Source organism: Pelodiscus sinensis, chromosome 1, assembly GCF_049634645.1.
Source record: "Pelodiscus sinensis isolate JC-2024 chromosome 1, ASM4963464v1, whole genome shotgun sequence".
Lineage (NCBI taxonomy): Eukaryota > Metazoa > Chordata > Testudines > Trionychidae > Pelodiscus > Pelodiscus sinensis.
Genome location: NC_134711.1, coordinates 330866429 through 330883883, shown reverse-complemented (window position 1 = coordinate 330883883; position 17455 = coordinate 330866429). Strand labels below are relative to the sequence as shown.

General features: G+C 53.1%; 2 protein-coding genes across 2 annotated transcripts; both read left to right on the top strand.

The window, feature by feature from the left end:
• The first annotated feature begins 1710 nt into the window (after window positions 1–1710).
• LOC102444629 (olfactory receptor 52D1-like) lies at window positions 1711–2670 on the top strand. The gene has a single exon (XM_014576936.3). It carries the CDS (start codon window positions 1711–1713, stop codon window positions 2668–2670), a length of 960 nt encoding a protein of 319 aa, XP_014432422.2.
• Window positions 2671–9113: 6443 nt separating this feature from the next.
• LOC102444397 (olfactory receptor 51I1-like) lies at window positions 9114–15559 on the top strand. Its single transcript, XM_006129880.4, has 2 exons — window positions 9114–9363; window positions 14361–15559. The coding sequence occupies exons 1-2, from the start codon at window positions 9244–9246 to the stop codon at window positions 15330–15332; spliced, it is 1092 nt and encodes a 363-aa protein (XP_006129942.2). The 5' UTR covers window positions 9114–9243; the 3' UTR covers window positions 15333–15559.
• The last annotated feature ends 1896 nt before the right edge of the window (window positions 15560–17455 follow it).

Genomic DNA, 17455 nt, shown 5'->3' with positions numbered 1-17455 from the left:
TCTGGGCTCCGTTTGCATTTTGCTGCCCTTGTCAGAGGAAAACACAGGCAGCCCATGACTTTCAGGTGAGTGCGGGTATTGATTATTTCTCAGCTTACAGCAGGAGAGACTCCAGCCAGGGGGCTGAGCGGGGAGAGGGGTTTGTTCACCAGAGGCGTAACTAGACAGTTGGCTGCTGTTTGGACGTGAGCATGGAGATCCTTGGACGGAAGGAGCAAAACACGGGGTGAGCGATTGCTCGTGTCCTCGGGCCCACAAATAACACCGAATCATGGGCGGGGAATTTGACATGTGCAACCTTCCTGTCTGAATTAGGGCCCTGAACACACATGCCTAAGTGACTGTGCACATGTAACCCACACACCTAGGCTGTGTCTACACTCGCGGCTTCTTGCGTGAGTAATATGCAAATGAGGCTCAGCGATATTCCACCCTTAGCCTCATTTGAATATTACTTGTGCAAGAAGCCACGAGTGCAGACACAGCCCTAGTGTGGTTACTGAGTAGCGCAAGTGGCACTTAGACCTCTACAGCAGGGGCTGGGAGCCAGCTGGCTTTTAGCTCAGAGGCTCCTATAGTCAGCTCCCAAAGTCCCAGGTTCAAACCCGCCGGGGGGCTGGTTACACACACTCCCCACTGAACTCAGTGGCCAAAGACACAGGCACAAGGAGGCCGAGATCTGCAATTTGGTGGGATGGGGTGTTACTCTCCCTATGCTTCAAGCAATGAGGATAGTAACTCGGATCAGCCTCATGAGGGGGGGAAGGGTGCAGAGCGGTACTTTGGCAGAGTGCCCCACGGATTAGTTGTAGGGCTGGTTTTGTTCCACATCTTTATTAATGACCCAGATAACGGGATGAATTACACCTTCAGCAAGTTCACGGATGACATGAAGCTAGGGGGAGAGGTAGATACGCCTGAGGGCAGGGAGAGGGTCCAGAGTGACTTAGACAGATTGGGGGATTGGGTCACAAGAAATCTGAGGACGTTCAACAAAGACAAGTGTAGAGTCCTGCCCTAGGGAGGGAAGAATCCCAAGCATAGTTACAGGCTGGGGACCGACTGACTAAGCAGCAGTTCAGCAGAAAAGGACCTGGGGGTTACAATGGATGAGAAGCTGGATAGGAGTCACCAGTGTACCCTGGTAGCCAAGAAGGCTAATGGCATATTAGGGGGAAAGTCCAGCAGAGGGCAACCAAAATGATTAGGGGGGTGAAGAACCAGCTGAGGGATTTGGGTCTGTTCAGTCTGCAGAAGAGAAGAACGAGGGGAGATTTGAGAGCAGCCTGCAACTCCCTGAAGGGAGGTTCCAAAGAGGCTGGAGAGAGGCTGTTCTCAGTGGTGGCGGATGGCAGAACAAGGAGCAATGGTCTCAAGTTGAAGTGGGGGAGGTCTAGGTTGGACATTAGGAAAAACTATTTCCCTAGGCGGGTGGGGAAGCACTGGGCTGGGTTCCCTAGGGAGGGGGTGGAATCTCCATCCCTAGAGGGTTTTACTTCTCAGCTTGCCCAAGCCCTGGCTGGGATGATGGAGTTGGGTTGGTCCTACTTTGGGCAGGGGCTGGACTCGACGACTCCTGAGGTCTCTTCCAGCCCTGGGATTCTTGTATTCTATGAATAAGATTAACTTCAATGACTGACTAAGTGCTCCATTGCTGTGGATCTTGATGTTGCAGGGAACATAATTTTCGGGAGCCGCACAGGAGGCAGGATGCCTGTCGCGTCTGCCACCAACAACACCGTGGCCAGCTCAGTCGTGTTCACCCTGCAAGGCATCCCCGGGCTGGAAGCCGCTCACCTCTGGCTCTCCCTCCCCTTGTGCTCCGTGTACGCCGTTGTTCTGCTGGGGAACACCCTGGTGCTTGTCTTGATTGCGGTGGAGCGAAGCCTGCACCAGCCCACGTACCTTCTCCTCGGCATGCTGGCGGTCTCCGATCTCATCCTCCCTTCTGCCACCGTGCCGAAAATGCTGCTCATGCTCTGGTTCGGGGCAGGGGACATCGCCTTTGCTGCCTGCCTCACCCAGATGTTCTTCGTCCACGCGGTGTTTGCTCTGGAGTCGGGCATCCTGCTGGCCATGGCCTTTGATCGGTACGTTGCCATCTGCGACCCCCTGCGGTACCGAGCCGTGGTCACCACGCCCCTGGTAGGCAGAACAGGGGCAGCGAGCGTCCTCCGGAGTGTCTGCGTGACCCTCCCGTTCGTCTTTCTCCTGAAAGGGCTCCCCTACTGCGGCCACCGCCTCCTCCCCCACACCTACTGCGAGCACATGGGCATAGCCCGGCTGGCCTGTGCCGACATCACCGCCGTGATCGCCTACGGCTTGAGCGTCACGTTCTTGGCCATAGGGCTCGATGTCGTGCTGATCGTTGCGTCCTACGTGCTGATCCTCAGGGCCGTCTCCCAGCTCCCGTGCAAGGCAGCCCAGCTCAGGGCGCTGCGCACCTGCAGCGCCCACATCTGCGTCATATTAATATTTTACACCCCGGCCTTCTTCTCGTTCGTAAGCCAGGGCTTTGGGCGCAATGTCAATCGCCAGGCCCACATTATCCTGGCCAACCTCTACGTGCTGGTGCCACCCACCCTCAACCCCATCGTTTACGGGGTGAAAACCCAGCCCCTCTGGGACAGAGTGCTGAAAATATTCCATCCTCAACGGCGCATGCCCTGAAGACTTGCCCGGCATGGCCAGCGGGCCGCTCGCCGAAGCCTGGGGAAGCGTTGGGTTTCGGTGGGGCGGGCCGTGAGGGTCACAGGCTGAATTCCAGGGGACAGGACCATTCCTGGATACGACACAGACGGCAGCATCTACGTCTGAGCTCCTGGCTGTCACTGGCCCTTACCTCTCACTCCCTTCCCCCCCGTGTGACGCCCGGGAACGTCAGACAAAACATTCCCATCCCCTGGGACGGGTCTTTCCTCCTGGCGTTTCAGACACAACAGTCATCGCTTTGGCCAGACCGGTGTGTGGCACGCCAGGCTGGGGGGTCCTTGTGCTGTCCCGGGGGGATGCGTTCCCACGGCCCGTGGGCTAGCAGCCACGTCCGTGTCCCACACACAGAGTTGCAGGCAAACGCCCATTTGTGACAGGGCCGGTCTGTGACTCGCAGTGTAACTCGCTCACTCTGGTTCAGGCCGCAGGCCCGGCATCAGTCCCACGCTTCAGGGCCTTTCTTTCTCCTACACCCCGTGGCACGGATCTGCCGTTGTCGCTGGACAAGCCCCTGGGGGAGGCCTGTCTGCAGAAGGAGGCGTGGCCCTGTGATCAGAAGGACGTGGCTGCCAGATGTCCCGTAACCCAGCCGGGCGTGGGGAGCGGTTCGCCTCTCCGTCCCGGTGATGTGTGCTGGGAGCTGGCCGAGGCTCTCTGCCCGGGTTGTTTTGCTCTGTTTTAAACAATAAAAGGCGGCTGTGGGGATGCAGCAGGAGGAAACAGAGAAGGAAGTAGAGACCTGTCCCTTAGACACGTGTTTGTGTCACGGCTGGATCTCACATTTACCTCCTCCACGTGCACACCCGTGAGAGCTGGCCGTGGCTTACGGTGGGGTCTCCCCAGGAACTTTGCCCTATCTCCGTTAGCCAGCTGCAGCAGGCCCCTGACTACCCCTTGCCTCAGGTGTGGTCAGGTAGCGCCACGGAGCTGTAACAGAGCATAGGTCCCCGGTGTGCTAGGTGTTGCACATCCACACGGGCCACGTCTGGACAGGCACAGGCCACGTCTGCCTGAGCTAGGGTTGACAGGTGTCCGGTTTTGAACCAGGCAGTCCAATATTTGAGCTTTCTGTCCGGGGAACAAATTGAGAAGATAGAACTGAGAAAACAGAACTGTCTGGTATTTCCTAACTGAGATGTCGTGTCGATTGTGATGTCGTGTCAAGTGTGTCTGGTATTTTTAGCAGCGCGGCTGTGGGTGGACTTGCCACCTACCTACACACCTGGGAGGGCGGAGGGGACGGGATGGCGCTGGACGAACTCAAGCTGCTGTGGTCACGCTGCCATTTTTCGCACGTCAGCTCGAGCGGCGCGGGCAAGCGGGCGCCTGGCTCTCCGGGTGGGGAAGCCGGGGACATTCCTGGATTTTTAATGTTGTTGCTCCCGCTCCTGTGTGTTTGCCTCAAATTCTGTGCAGCGTGGGCCCAGGGAAGTGTCGGTCAAAAGCTGCTGCTCTGCGGAGCCTGTTCATCCTACTCACATGCCTGTAGGATGTTTGCTGGTGCAGTTGTGAGAATTGGCTCGGGGCTGGGATTTTCCATGTCTCCTTCTGGGAGGCAGCTGCCGGCGGCGAAGGGCGGCTAACGCAGGGAATAACGGTATTCCGCGCACAACGGACCGTACATGCTGCCAACACACACCTGGGGGATTTGGCAGCCGTGCGGGTCCATCGTGGCTGCGTGCTTCAAAAGGCCATGGGCGGGTCACTTGCTCATGTGACGAACTCCATTTTGGGAGGCGGTTTCCCACGGGATTCCCCACCGCATGGGTGTGGTTATCACAAGGATCCTAGGGGTTCCTCCATCTATGTCTTCAGTCCCGCTCTTCACTTCGGAAGCAGCTTTGCTCTAGACAAAGGGCCCGGAAGGATCTGCTGACCCATAGGGTGCGCTTTTAACTTGGCAGTTTGTTCCATCGCTGCTAAGAGCCTGCACCCGAAACTTGGGGATCGGTGCGTGTCGTCGGCTGTCTTTAACAATCCTACTCGCAAACTTTTCTTTCTGTTATTAATAAACCTTCCGATTTTCGATGTGAAAGGCCTGGCCCAGCGGGCTCTGTGGGGTAAGATCTGAGGTATGAACGGACTCGGGACTGTGGCTGGTCCTTTGGGACTGGGGAAACCTGTTGGTTTTCAGAAACTCTCGCCTGTGTAAGGAGCAGGGCTGGCTGTGGCACAGGAAACACTGGGGTGTCTGAGGGGACTGGGGTGTGATTTCTTGCTGGCCGGAGAGGCAGCTGACATGCTCGGTGTGGCTGGCTTGGTGCCTTAGACTGGAGGACCCCAGTCCTGGGCTGTAAGTAGCAGTGTTCCTAAGAAAGTCCCCCTAATTAGACCTGCTCAGCAGAGCCCCCAGAACTTAGAGGTGTGTATTGGCATGGAAAAGGGATAGAAAATAAGACCCAGAATATCTTACTGCCCCTGTATAAAACTATGGTACGCCCACATCTTGAATACTGTGTACAGATGTGGTCTCCTCACCTCAAAAAAGATAATTTGGCCTTGGAAAGGGTTCAGAAAAGGGAAATTAAAATGATTAGGAGTCTGGAACGGGTCCCATATGAGGAGAGATTAAAAAGACGGGGACTTTTCAGTTTAGAAAAGAGGAGACTGAGGGGGGATATGATAGAGGTCTATAAAATCATGAGTGGTGTGGAGAGGGCGAATAAAGAAAAGTTATTTATTAGTTCCCATAATAGAAGAACTAGAGGACACCAAATGAAATTAATGGGGAGCAGGTTTAAAACTAATAAAGAAAGTTCTTCTTCACACAATGTGTAGTCAACCTGTGGAACTCCTTGCCAGAGGAGGCTGTGAAGGCTAGGACTATAACAGAGTTTAAAGAGAAGCTAGATAATTTCATGGAGGTTAGGTCCATAAAATGCTATTGCCCGGGGATAGAAATGGTGTCCCTGGCCTCTCTTTGTCAGATGCTGGAGAAGGATGGCAGGAGACAAATCGCTGGATCATTGTCTTCGGTCCACCCTCTTCGGGGCACCTGGTGCTGGCCACTGTCGGCAGACAGGCTACTGGGCTAGATGGACCTTTGGTCTGACCCAGTATGGATGTCCTTATGTTCACCCTGCTGCCAACTGCGGTGTGGGTACAGCCACAGGGAGAGCGCCTCTCTGCCTCCCAAGAGCTTCTAGTGTAGAAAAGACCCGTGGTGGGAAACTGAGGCATAGACCAATGAAGTGACTTCACCACGGTCCCTGAGCCAGGCAGTGGCATCCCAGGGAATAGAACCAGTCTCCTGACTTGCTACTGCAGTTCTGGTCCGTTGGACCATGCTCCAAGGTGTTCTCGGATCCCCTCCGTGACGGCGCATTGCCCACTGTCCAGCAGCAAGTGGGGGGGGGGGTCTCCCGTCTGAGCTGCCTCCGTGGCTCGTCTTGTCCAGGGGGAGCAGGGCCCCTGCCCTGCTCCCCAGCTCTGTTCACCTCGCTGTGGAGCCAGAGGTCCCTTGCCAGCCCAGAAAATACAGTTCCCCTGCCAGGGGTTCCCCAGTGGACCATGCAGCTGCCCATCCTGCTGCCCCCTTCCCTCCCCCGGCAGCACAGCGTTTAACCCACCTCCCCAAGCTCTGGGCCTCCCAGAGCTCTTGGCAAACGCCGGGCTAGCGGAGGCTTGCTGGGCCCATTACAGCCTCTGTGCGGGCAGCCCCAGGGCGTGAACGCAGGCGCATTGAGAGCGGAGGGCTCCGGCCTGCTCACGAAAGCTCCCGTCGCACAACAGGGCCCTTCCCGTGTGGCTCCGTGGAAGGGCCAATGGCCGGAACGTGGTCTACGTGGGCAGGAAAGGGTTAAAAAAAGTAGGCCAGGGTGAGGGTAGCAGGTGCCTGCTTGGCCACTGCCCATGCCCTGCCCGTTGTGTGGATCGCGCCACAGTCCTGAGCTTCCAGAGCGCTGTAGCAACACCGCGTGGTGCAAACAGGCCCCCCTGGCCGAGCCTGGATGAGCCCTTGTGGCCACGAAAGCCCCGAATGGGTTCTGGAAATCACTCACCCACAAAGGAGGCCAGAGCAGAATCCGTCTTTTTAGCCTCCAAAACAACTTATCTCACTGACCGGTAGCATCAAGGTCTCTTATCCTCTCTTTGGCCCCAGCCCCTAGATACCAGTGCCCGAGTCACACAGACGTGTACCAGGCCTGTGCCTCGTGGGCTGTCACTCGGCCAGTTCTGTTAAAACTCTTGGATGCAAGTTACCCAGGCCTTCTGATCGGAGAACATCCAACCTTAGTAGTTGCTTCTGTAGTAAGATACATAAGCCCAGGTACCAAAGGCCTGGGGTGAGGCCTGAGAGTAAACAAGTCAAGTTGTGAGCAGGAAGCCAGCTTAGTTCATAAGACTGAGCATAAATACGGTTGAGGGTATCAAACGATAGAGGGTGTCAGGTACAGATTGTACAAACATTTCCAGGAGATGGTAACAGATGGCTTGGTACCAGCATCCCCACACAGGTTCATGACCAGGTCTCAATTGACGGCACGCTGGATAGCAATTGAACCCCCCTTGTCGGAGGTAATGTGGGAGAAAAATCCAATAACTCCAATTGTGTCTAAAGGGGGGACTGTGCAGAAATCAAAACTCTCTAAAAGAAAACTGCTGTAAGGTTTAAAAAGTTTTCCAGGCCTCTCTCCCTGTATCAGAGTGAAATCAAATTAACTCTAATCAAAGACCCTTACGAATGACTATCTCAAATTCATGGATACTCCTAGTCTGTCACAATTTGTCATGTAAACCCTTATCTTTGTCACAGTTTGCCTTGTAGACTCCTCCACTCAAGTTCTCATGTGGCTTTGTTCTGTAAAACTTACTTCTAGCACTCCTGGGGTGAACAGAAGTCTCAGAGTGCTTCTGCTGAGACTTTGATATGTTAAAGAAGAACAATCAACAACTGAACTGTCTAAGCATTCTGTATAAAGGATACCTGAATCTGTCTGTCAGGGCTGCTGCTTCACTCTTGGAAGTGACAGCCTGCATGCATGCATCATAAAGTTTTCCCTTCTAGGTTTCTCTCCTGCCTCACTGATTTGACCTCCGGCCTCGGACCCTTCTGGGGGCTCTGTACCCCAGGGGAGCGAGATTTCCCCCTCAGTAACTAGTCAACAGAGGGCAGCCACCTGATATGTCAGGAGTGATGTGAGACTTGTTTGTGCCTGTGTATAAAAGCGTACCTCAAAAAGTGGTCTTTGGCTCACGTAGGGGCAATTCTGGATCCATAATATTGACTGAGTTAGTTCACTGACATCTATTACTGTGCTTTGTGTGACAATAAACTGGGCCGGGTGCTTTTGATTCTTTTCTGATTTCTTGTCTCTGGAGACTCTGTGTCTGCTGTGTTGGCTAATTGTGCATGGTTAACGGATTAGTTCATGAAGACAGCCAAAAATGTATCATCATTGACAGAGCAGAAGACCTGCCAGGAACTCATCATGAACGACTGGCTGACAACAGCTTTCAGCATCCTCCTGAGATACTAGTGAATGGAAAGAGTGTTAGCCTTACAATATGATGTCTGTATCACACTTGTCCCACCTACTGAACAAAAATATTTATTGAACACTTTCGCCTTGTGTCCTTTGGCTTCCTTTATCAATTGTCTATAATTCCTAGCTTCTGATTTACAGCCATTGTTATCAATTTTCTTTTTCTGTCAATCAGTGTGTGTGTGTGTGTGTGTGTGTGTGTGTGTGTGTGTGTGTCTATTGCTGCCATGGCTTCCCCTGGCCATTTTTAAAATATGTACAACTTCTTCAGTTGTGAGATTGAGGTTCTTAAGTGATTCCCAATGGCCACTCGTATTTGCTGATTCAAACATTCTGCCCAGCTGATCATCCTTAGAATTGTTTTCACCTTTTTAAACCGGCTCTTTTAAAGCACCGGGTGTATCTCTCACGGTGCGTGGGCTTTATTTTGTTTGCATATTACAAATACGATGCAGTCATGAGCACACGTACCTAAGCTACCATTGAGGTTCAGTTCTGTGGTCAGTTTCTCTTTTTCCGTGAGGAAAGGGTCTAGCACAGAACTCCCCTGTGTTGGATGCAATACTTTTTGAGCCAGGAAACTCATCTACGAGATTTAGAAATTCCAAGGATGTTTTAGCACTGGCAGCATGAGACATTCAGGATGTGCCACCCAGAATAAAGTCCCCCATGAGCAAATAGACTCCCCCCGCTTCTCATTGTAGATAGGAGCATAAGAAGTTAGCCATAGGATTTGGGGGCTAGCGGAACCAGCTAATAGCGTGTCTGTTCCTGTTCCTTTAATCTTCATTCCTATCAGATTCCCAGCTCTCCCCAGGAAGCGAACGTGTCTGTCAGAGCCAGGGGCTGGAGCCACCGTCTGCACCCCGTGCGTTAGCCACACCCCAGGCTCTACGGCCTGAGAGTCATGTTCAGCAAGGCGTGTCCAAGGGTAAGTGCCGCACGTTCCTCGGTTAATCTTTAACTTGCCCCTCGCTTGATTCCCTTCTTTAACTACCTGTTGACATTCCCCACTAATGAAACGGTCCCCAAATGGCTTTCACTAATGGCCCGTTGTAATTACCCTCGCGCCGGGAGCCTAGCGAGCGCACAACCTACACCAGTGCAGCCTCGGGCCTCTGCGGTACGGAGAAGTCTCCCACTCCTGTGGCCCTGCACGGTGCTGGTGAGTACACTGCCGAGAAGGGGGCTAGGCGCAGAGTTTGGGGGCGGCAGGTGGAAGGCAGCAAAAATGCCTCGTCTCTCGGGCAGGGGGGCTTGTCGACAACTTTCCGCTCGCAAGCTGAAACCCGGGGCGGTGTCAGCTTGGTACACGCCGCGCACACAGATCAGTTGCTGCAGGGATCAGACGGCGTCCGTGGCACAGGCAGTCGGAGCAGACGTATTCACAGCGCTTGCCGCTCTGGTATTGTCTGTGGTTTATTGCAGCAACGACGCTAGGACAGAGGATCTTAAAACTCGCCCTGATCACCCTGGCCATAATGCAGCCAGCTGGCCCCTTGGAGTCAGGGCACTGAATGAACCTGGCCTGCGCTGGCCCACACTTATTTCAGACACAGCTGCAACTGGGCAGGAGGTTCCAGGCTAGAAAGCCCCTGGGGATGAGACAGGTGGGAAGGGATGCACAGTGGGCGTGGGTTGCATTGCGTTGGTGCATACAGGAGAATTCGATCTGTACCGTAACAGGCGCGGATCTTGCAGTCAAATCCTGCTCCCTGGCCCCTGTCAGCTGTGTGCAGCCCATTCCAGGGGCTCTGCTGGAGTTAGACTGTGTGGGCCTGATTGTAGGACCGGGGTGGGCAATCAGACAGTGACGGTTTGCCAGGGGTAGGTCCGGGTGGGCACCACTGCTATATTTACCCTGCGCCTCCACAGGTATGGATGATTCCTGTGCGCGTTGGCCACAGATCTGTTCGCAGCCAATGGGAGCTGTGGGAAGCGGTGTGGACTGGAACAGCACTTCCTGAAGCTCCCATTGGCTGGGAATGGTGACCTGCAGCCAATGGGAGCTGTGAGAAGCGGTGTGGACTGGAACAGCACTTCCTGAAGCTCCCATTGGCTGGGAATGGTGACCTGCAGCCAATGGGAGCTGTGGGAAGCGGTGTGGACTGGAACAGCACTTCCTGAAGCTCTCATTGGCTGGGAATGGTGACCTGCAGCCAATGGGAGCTGTGAGAAGCGGTGTGGACTGGAACAGCACTTCCTGAAGCTCTCATTGGCTGGGAATGGTGACCTGCAGCCAATGGGAGCTGTGGGAAGTGGTGTGGACTGGAACAGCACTTCCTGAAGCTCCCATTGGCCAGGAACGGTGATCTGCAGCCAATGGGAGCTGTGGGAAGTGGTGTGGACTGGAACAGCACTTCCTGAAGCTCCCATTGGCCAGGAACGGTGATCTGCAGCCAATGGGAGCTGTGGGAAGTGGTGTGGACTGGAACAGCACTTCCTGAAGCTCCCATTGGCCGGGAACGGTGATCTGCAGCCAATGGGAGTTGTGGGAAGTGGTGTGGACTGGAACAGCACTTCCTGAAGCTCCCATTGGCCGGGAACGGTGATCTGCAGCCAATGGGAGCTGTGGGAAGTGGTGTGGACTGGAACAGCACTTCCTGAAGCTCCCATTGGCCAGGAACGGTGATCTGCAGCCAATGGGAGTTGTGGGAAGTGGTGTGGACTGGAACAGCACTTCCTGAAGCTCCCATTGGCCGGGAACGGTGATCTGCAGCCAATGGGAGTTGTGAGAAGTGGTGTGGACTGGAACAGCACTTCCTGAAGCTCCCATTGGCCAGGAACGGTGATCTGCAGCCAATGGGAGCTGTGGGAAGTGGTGTGGACTGGAACAGCACTTCCTGCAGCTCCCATTGGCCAGGAATGGTGATCCACAGCCAATGGGAGCTGCAAATGGAGGTGAAGGTAAATACAGTGGCAACCTGCCAGGGGCTACCCATGGTGAACGGGATCCGGCCCACGGTCTGGTATTTGCCCACTGCTGTTGAAGGACGAGGCCAAGGGCTCTCTCCTGGAGAGCTGCCTTGCACTTGCTCTTCCCGCGCCACAGGTGTGAGATGTGGGTTAGAACGGGCACACAGAGCGCAGGATCTGGCTTCCTTCCCTGGCGCACTGCTTGGATTCGGGGCCAATTGGTCACGTTGAATTTTGCTTGAAAAATCTTGCGGGTGGTCCCAGTGTGGGGGTGGGGTTTGCTCTTGCGTATCCACCAGGGCTCCTTCCTGCCAGGTGCTGAGCCCACAGGCCCCGAGGCTGCGGAGCAATGCCCCACTGAGGGTGAGCACACGCTTCCTTGCCTTGCTGGACTGGGCACCAGCGACCCTGCCCCCACTTGCGCCGGGCGGGTCCTGGCCCTGGGATTGCTGCCCACCCTGCCAGGGGGGCGGGAATGCTGAAGGTGGCATGGTGAGGGTGCCAGCAGGAAGGAGGTCAGGGCTCCGGTGCTGTAATATCGCAGCTGCTCTGGGGGAACCACTGACAGGGTCAAATCAGGGTGAATTGCTTAGACCCAGGGCCAGTTACAGCCCCAGACTAGTATCAGAGGGGTAGCCGTGTTAGTCTGAATCTGCAAAAGCGGCAAGGAGTCCTGTGGCACCTTATAGACTAACTGAAGTGTAGGAACATAAGTTTTTCATGGGCAAAGACCCATGCATCTGACGAAGTGGGTCTTTGCCCACGAAAGCTTCTGCTCCAATACATCTGTGAGTCTATAAGGTGCCACAGGACCCCTCGCAGCTTTTGCAGCCCCAGACTGGGGTCCTCCTCTATAAGGCACCAAACCAGCCACACCGAGCATGTCCGCTGCCACTCTGGCCAGCAAGCTGTCTCACAAGCAAAACCCCTCCAGCATTTCCTGTGCCACACCCAGACCCACCCCTAATACCAGCGAGAGGTTCTGCAAACCGATCTCACCGATTCCCAACGGATTCTCCCAGTCCCAAAGGACCAGCTCAATTCATACTCAGATCTTACCCCACAGAGCCCGCTGGGCCAGTCCTTGCGCCTCAAAAATCTGAAGGTTTATTAATAACCGAAAGAAAAGGTTGAGCGTAGGATCGTTAAAGAAAGGAGACGACACGCACCGATCCCCAAGTAGTGCAAGCTCTTAGCAGCGATGGAACAAACAGCTGGGTGAAAAGTCCCTGGAGCGCATCCTATGTCAGGATGGGTCAACAAAACCTTTCCGGGCTCTCTGTCCTTAGCAAAGCTGCATCTGAAGCGAAGAGCAGGAGGGAAGATGTGCATGGAGGTACCCCCAGGGCCATTTTCTAACTTTCCCCATTGTTCTCCCATGGTGAAAGCACCTCCCAAAGGGAGTGGGTCATATGATCAAGTCACCTGTCCAAGGCCTTTGTAGGCAAACAGCCACGGGGTAGGTGTTGGGCTGTAGGTTCCCAACAGAATTCCTCAGGTGGTTATTGGCAACACTGAAGGCCGATTGTCCATGCAGCATCACTCTACACTGGGTAACCACCCCTCGCAACAGGTGGGTGACGCCTGCTGCTACCTCGCAGACTGAAGACATTGAAAATATCCGCACAGAACCGCTATTCAGGACTTTACAAAACTCACACAGGCGTGTGGACAGCAGGTACAGAATCAGCTCAGCACGAGTGTTCACTGGACACCTCACATGTGGCAGCCCCAGTGGCCTAATCGATAAGGCATTCGTCTCCTAATCCAGGAATTGTGAGTTTGAATCCCATCTGGGGTGGTATCTTCCTGGGAGGAGGGATAACTCAGTGGTTTGAGTATTGGCCTGTAAAACCCAGTGTTGTGAATTCAATCCTTGCAGAGGCCATTTGGGGGCAAAAATTTGTCAGGGATGGTGCTTGGTCCTGCTGTGAAGGCGGCAGGCTGGACTTGATGACCTTTCAAGGTCTTTTCCAGTTCTAGGAGATAGGCAATCTCCATTTAACTTTAGTGTGTCACTCGGCAGAGAATTTGGGGCAAACACACACAGCAGTGGGTGCAACAATGACCAGCGTGTGCCTGTCCAAATCTAATAGCATCAGTGATATTCTACTGGGAACATCAGACAGACAAGGGGGGAGAGGGAATCGCTTTGAGTGGCCCCACCCCAGCCAGTGAGAGGGATGAGTGTTTGCCTTCTTCTTCAGACATGACGGCTTGCACAAGAGTTCGGGGTCAGCTCACAAGCTTGTCTCTTTCACCAACCCCAAGGTCTGGCAATCAAAGTGATTCCCTCCCCACCCTGGTCTCGCCACTGTCCCTGGATCAGTATAGCAGAGCTGCATACATGGAAGGGCCATGTCATGCCAGCTATGCCCCAGACGATACCAGTCATGGAAGCACATGGGGCCGTGTAATGAGGGCCCTACCAAATCCATGGCCATGAACAACAAGCTATGGACCATGAACTCTGGTGTCCCCCTGTGAAAACTGGCCTTTTACCCTATACTGTAATGGGGGGGGGGGTCTTACACAAAAGGCAATTGTGGGGGAATCATAATGTTATTTGAGGAGGGTGTATATTGCCACCCTTACTTCTGCACTCCTTCAGAGCATCTAAAGGCCTGGAAGCTGCTAATCACTGGATCTCGATCCCTTTTTGTGTCTTCTACGTCACTGTCATGGTGGGGAATTGCCTTGTTCTCTGCGTTGTCTGGAAAGAACAGCGTCTCCGCCAGCCCATGTATTTGTCCAGTCCAGACAGCGGAGGCTGGTGGCCAGACAACAGCAGCTGGTGGCTGCATGCCCAGGTCTGAAACGGCACCCTGCCAACAGCAGCAGGGAAGTAATATTGACAATACCACAACCGCGCCCCCACCATAATCATGTGACCACTCCTCCTCCCCACTTTAGGCCAGGAGCCGACAGTTACAACACCATAATATTTCAGATTTAAACAGCCGACCGCATGACATTTACAGCTTTGCAAATCCGGTGACCGTGACATTGAGCCTTGAGTTTGGAAGGGTCATAATGAATCACACTTGACACAGAGCTGAAAAAAGCCACCCTAGATGTAACAATTAGTGCCCCAGGTTTATTATTTGTATTGGGGTGGCCCCAGGCACAGCAGGGAACTGGTAAGAGTTCCTAGTGTGACTAGGGATTGGTGGGAGAGTGCCCTGTATTGATCTTTCCTCTGCTCTGATCAAAAGTGACACAAAGATTCATTTTGTATTTACACAGGGATCTGGAGTGGGCTGGGCACAGCGACTGCTCATCATGACGGACTGGAATAGCACCAACTTCCAGCCTGCAACGTTCCAACTAGCCGGGTTCCCAGGCATGGATGATGCGAATCACTGGATCTCAATCCCTTTTTGTGTCTTCTACGTCACTGCCATGGTGGGGAATTGCCTTGTTCTCTGCATTGTCTGGAAAGAACAGCATCTCCACCAGCCCATGTATCTGTTCCTTTGCATGTTGTCAGTCAACGACCTCGGTGTCTCACTGTCAACCCTGCCCACCGTGCTCGGCACCTTCTGCTTCCACTCCACAGCCATCGCTTTCCACGCCTGCCTGGCCCAGATGTTTTTCATTCACTCCTTTTCCTTCATGGAGTCGGGGATTTTACTGGCCATGGCGTTCGATCGCTTGGTGGCCATCTGTAACCCGCTGCGCTACGCAGCCATCCTGACCCACCCCAGGATCATGGGAATCGGGCTGGCTGTTGTGGTTAGAAGCTTCAGCGTGGTGTTTCCATTACCCTTTCTCGTTAAACGCTTGCCGTTCTGTCGCTCCAATGCCCTCTCCCACGCCTACTGTCTGCACTCTGACATGATGAGGCTGGCGTGTGCAGACATCTCAGTCAATAATATCTATGGCTTATGCACACTTCTCTTTATCTTTGGAATAGACTTTTTGCTTATTTTCATCTCCTACATTGTCATTGTGACAACCATCTTCCGTATAGCCTCTGGGGGGGAACGCCTCAAGGCGCTGAACACCTGTGTCTCCCATATCTGTGCCGTGCTACTATTCTACATCCCAATGATGTCCGTCTCTGTCATACACAGGTATGCTAGGAATGCCCCACCCCTTTTCAACACTCTGATGTCCACGTTTTATCTCTTCATACCCCCTGTCTTAAACCCCATAATTTACAGCATAAAAACCAAAGTGATTCGAAAGAGCATCCACAAAATGTTCTCTAGGTAATTAACCCAAACTGGATGTGTGAAGATTTCTAAGTACCTCTCTTTGGTTTGTAAGTATATAGATGGATGAATGGACGGATGGATGAATGAGGGATGGTTGGATGGTTGGATGGATGGATGGATGGACGGAGGGATGGATGGGAGTGGTTGGATGGATGAAGGGATGGATGGATGGGTGGAAGGAAGAAATGGGCTGATGGGTGAAGGGTGGATGGATGGACGGATGGATTAGGGGTAGTTGGATGGATGGATGGATGGATGGATGGATGGATGGATGGATGGACAGATGGACGGACGAGGGGTGATTGGATGGATGAATGGACGGATGGATGGATGAGGAGTGGTTGGATGGACAGATGGATGGATGAGAAGTGGTTGGATGGATCGATGGATGGACAGATGGATGGATGAGAAGTGGTTGGATGGATGAAGGCATGGATGGATGGGTGTCTTCAAGTTTCTGAAGTCACTAATGATTTTGGGTTTCTTCAGTTATGTGAAGATATTGCAAAGGGCCTGATTACAGAAAGGGCTCAGTTATGGTTCTTTGAAAACTGGCACTTTGAAGACATCTTTCTTTGGGCATCTAAAAACCGAAGTAACCCAGATCTCTAGTTTCCATTGAAACGTTAGGCCATTATGTGTGTGTCAGGTGGCTGGCTGCTCATGCAAAAAGAGATGACACCAACTCTGAGATGAGATGGGTGATCTGTGGCCTTCTGGAAGATGCTTTGTCTCTTCATCATTCATTTATTACGCTCAATCGTTTATGTGAGGCAGACGGTGTCAAGCGTGAATGTCCTCGGTATCACAGCTCCACGCTCCTCGACAGATGGAGCGAGGGGAGATTGCAAATGTCTTATAAATAAAAGCCATGCAAATACAATAATGGCACACGACCTCAAGAGCAGTTCTGGCAGCCAATGCGCACGCGGTATTTCCTCCGGCAGTGCAGGAGTCAGGGCACAGCTGTGGTGTGTAACCTGTCGTGTAAATCAACTGCAGGGCAGCAACCGTGGTGTTGATGTTTAAAATGGCTTTCGATGTGATTCTTTCAATTATTGGGCAATAAACTTCAGAACCGCCCAAGCTGGTGGGAACCCTCGTAAAGGCAGACTTTTCCGGCCTACAGATGAACACAGATTCCTGTGGAAGTGTCACCATAGCTTTGGTGAAACGAAATCTGATCTATTAGCATTCCGTGAGGGGGTCACCAAACATGTGGGCAAGGGGGAGCCGGTGGCTGTGTGCACTTGGATTGTCATAAAGCCTCTGAGGAAGTCCCTCATCAAAGGCTCTTGAGCAAAGGGAGCTGCCATGGGTAAGAGAGAAGGCCCTCTCATGTCCTGGTGACTGGTTCAAGGACAGAAAACAAAGGGAAGGAGGAAATGGTCAGCTTTCAGAATACACAAAAATGATGAGGGGTACGGAACAGCTGCCATATGGGGAGAGATTTAAAAGTCTGGGACTTTTCAGCCTAGAAAAGGAATGACTAGGGGGAAAGATGATAGAGGTCTATTAGTGGGACATAAAAATGTGATTTACTGCTTCACACCCCACCCCACCCAGGGTCACCCAGTGAAATTAACAGGCAGTGGGTTTAAAACAAGCCTAAGGAGGTGTTTCTTCAAATAGTGCATGACCTGTGGAACTCACTGCCAGAAGATTTTGTGAAGTCAGAAACTATGGGTTGAACCTCTCTAGTCCAGCACTCTCTGGTCCAGCAACATCTTCAGTCCAGCATGATTTTAATTAGCTGGATATCAACTTATCACGGGTATGGCTAAGCTACCCACAGTCCCATAAAGTTTGTTTATAGCTGCCAGTCTTGGCTCTCAATGTTCTGTGCAGTTATTTAGCTCTAATTTACCCCCTAATATCTTCTGAGAGCCCAGTAAGCAGAGGCAGTGCTGGGAATGTTGCTAGACAAACTTGGCCTCCCATGGTTTGGCAAATTCTCTGGCTCCACCCTGGTCAGATGGTGAGGATGCTGGACTAGAGGTTCAACGTGTCTCACAGGGCTCCAAGCTCTAGACCAGTCCATGGAGGGAGGTTAACTCCATCTGTGTCTATTCCGCAGGCTGAGCAGGGCTGCAGCTGCGACTCCCGCCAGAGGGTGGGGAA

Coding starts and splice junctions, on each gene's coding strand:
- LOC102444629 (XM_014576936.3), top strand. CDS start 1,711: ATGCCTGTCGCGTCTGCCACCAACAACACCGTGGCCAGCTCAGTCGTG.
- LOC102444397 (XM_006129880.4), top strand. CDS start 9,244: ATGGCCCGTTGTAATTACCCTCGCGCCGGGAGCCTAGCGAGCGCACAA. Junction 9,364..14,360: donor TGTGGCCCTGCACGGTGCTG/GTGAGTACACTG, acceptor GTATTTACACAG/GGATCTGGAGTGGGCTGGGC.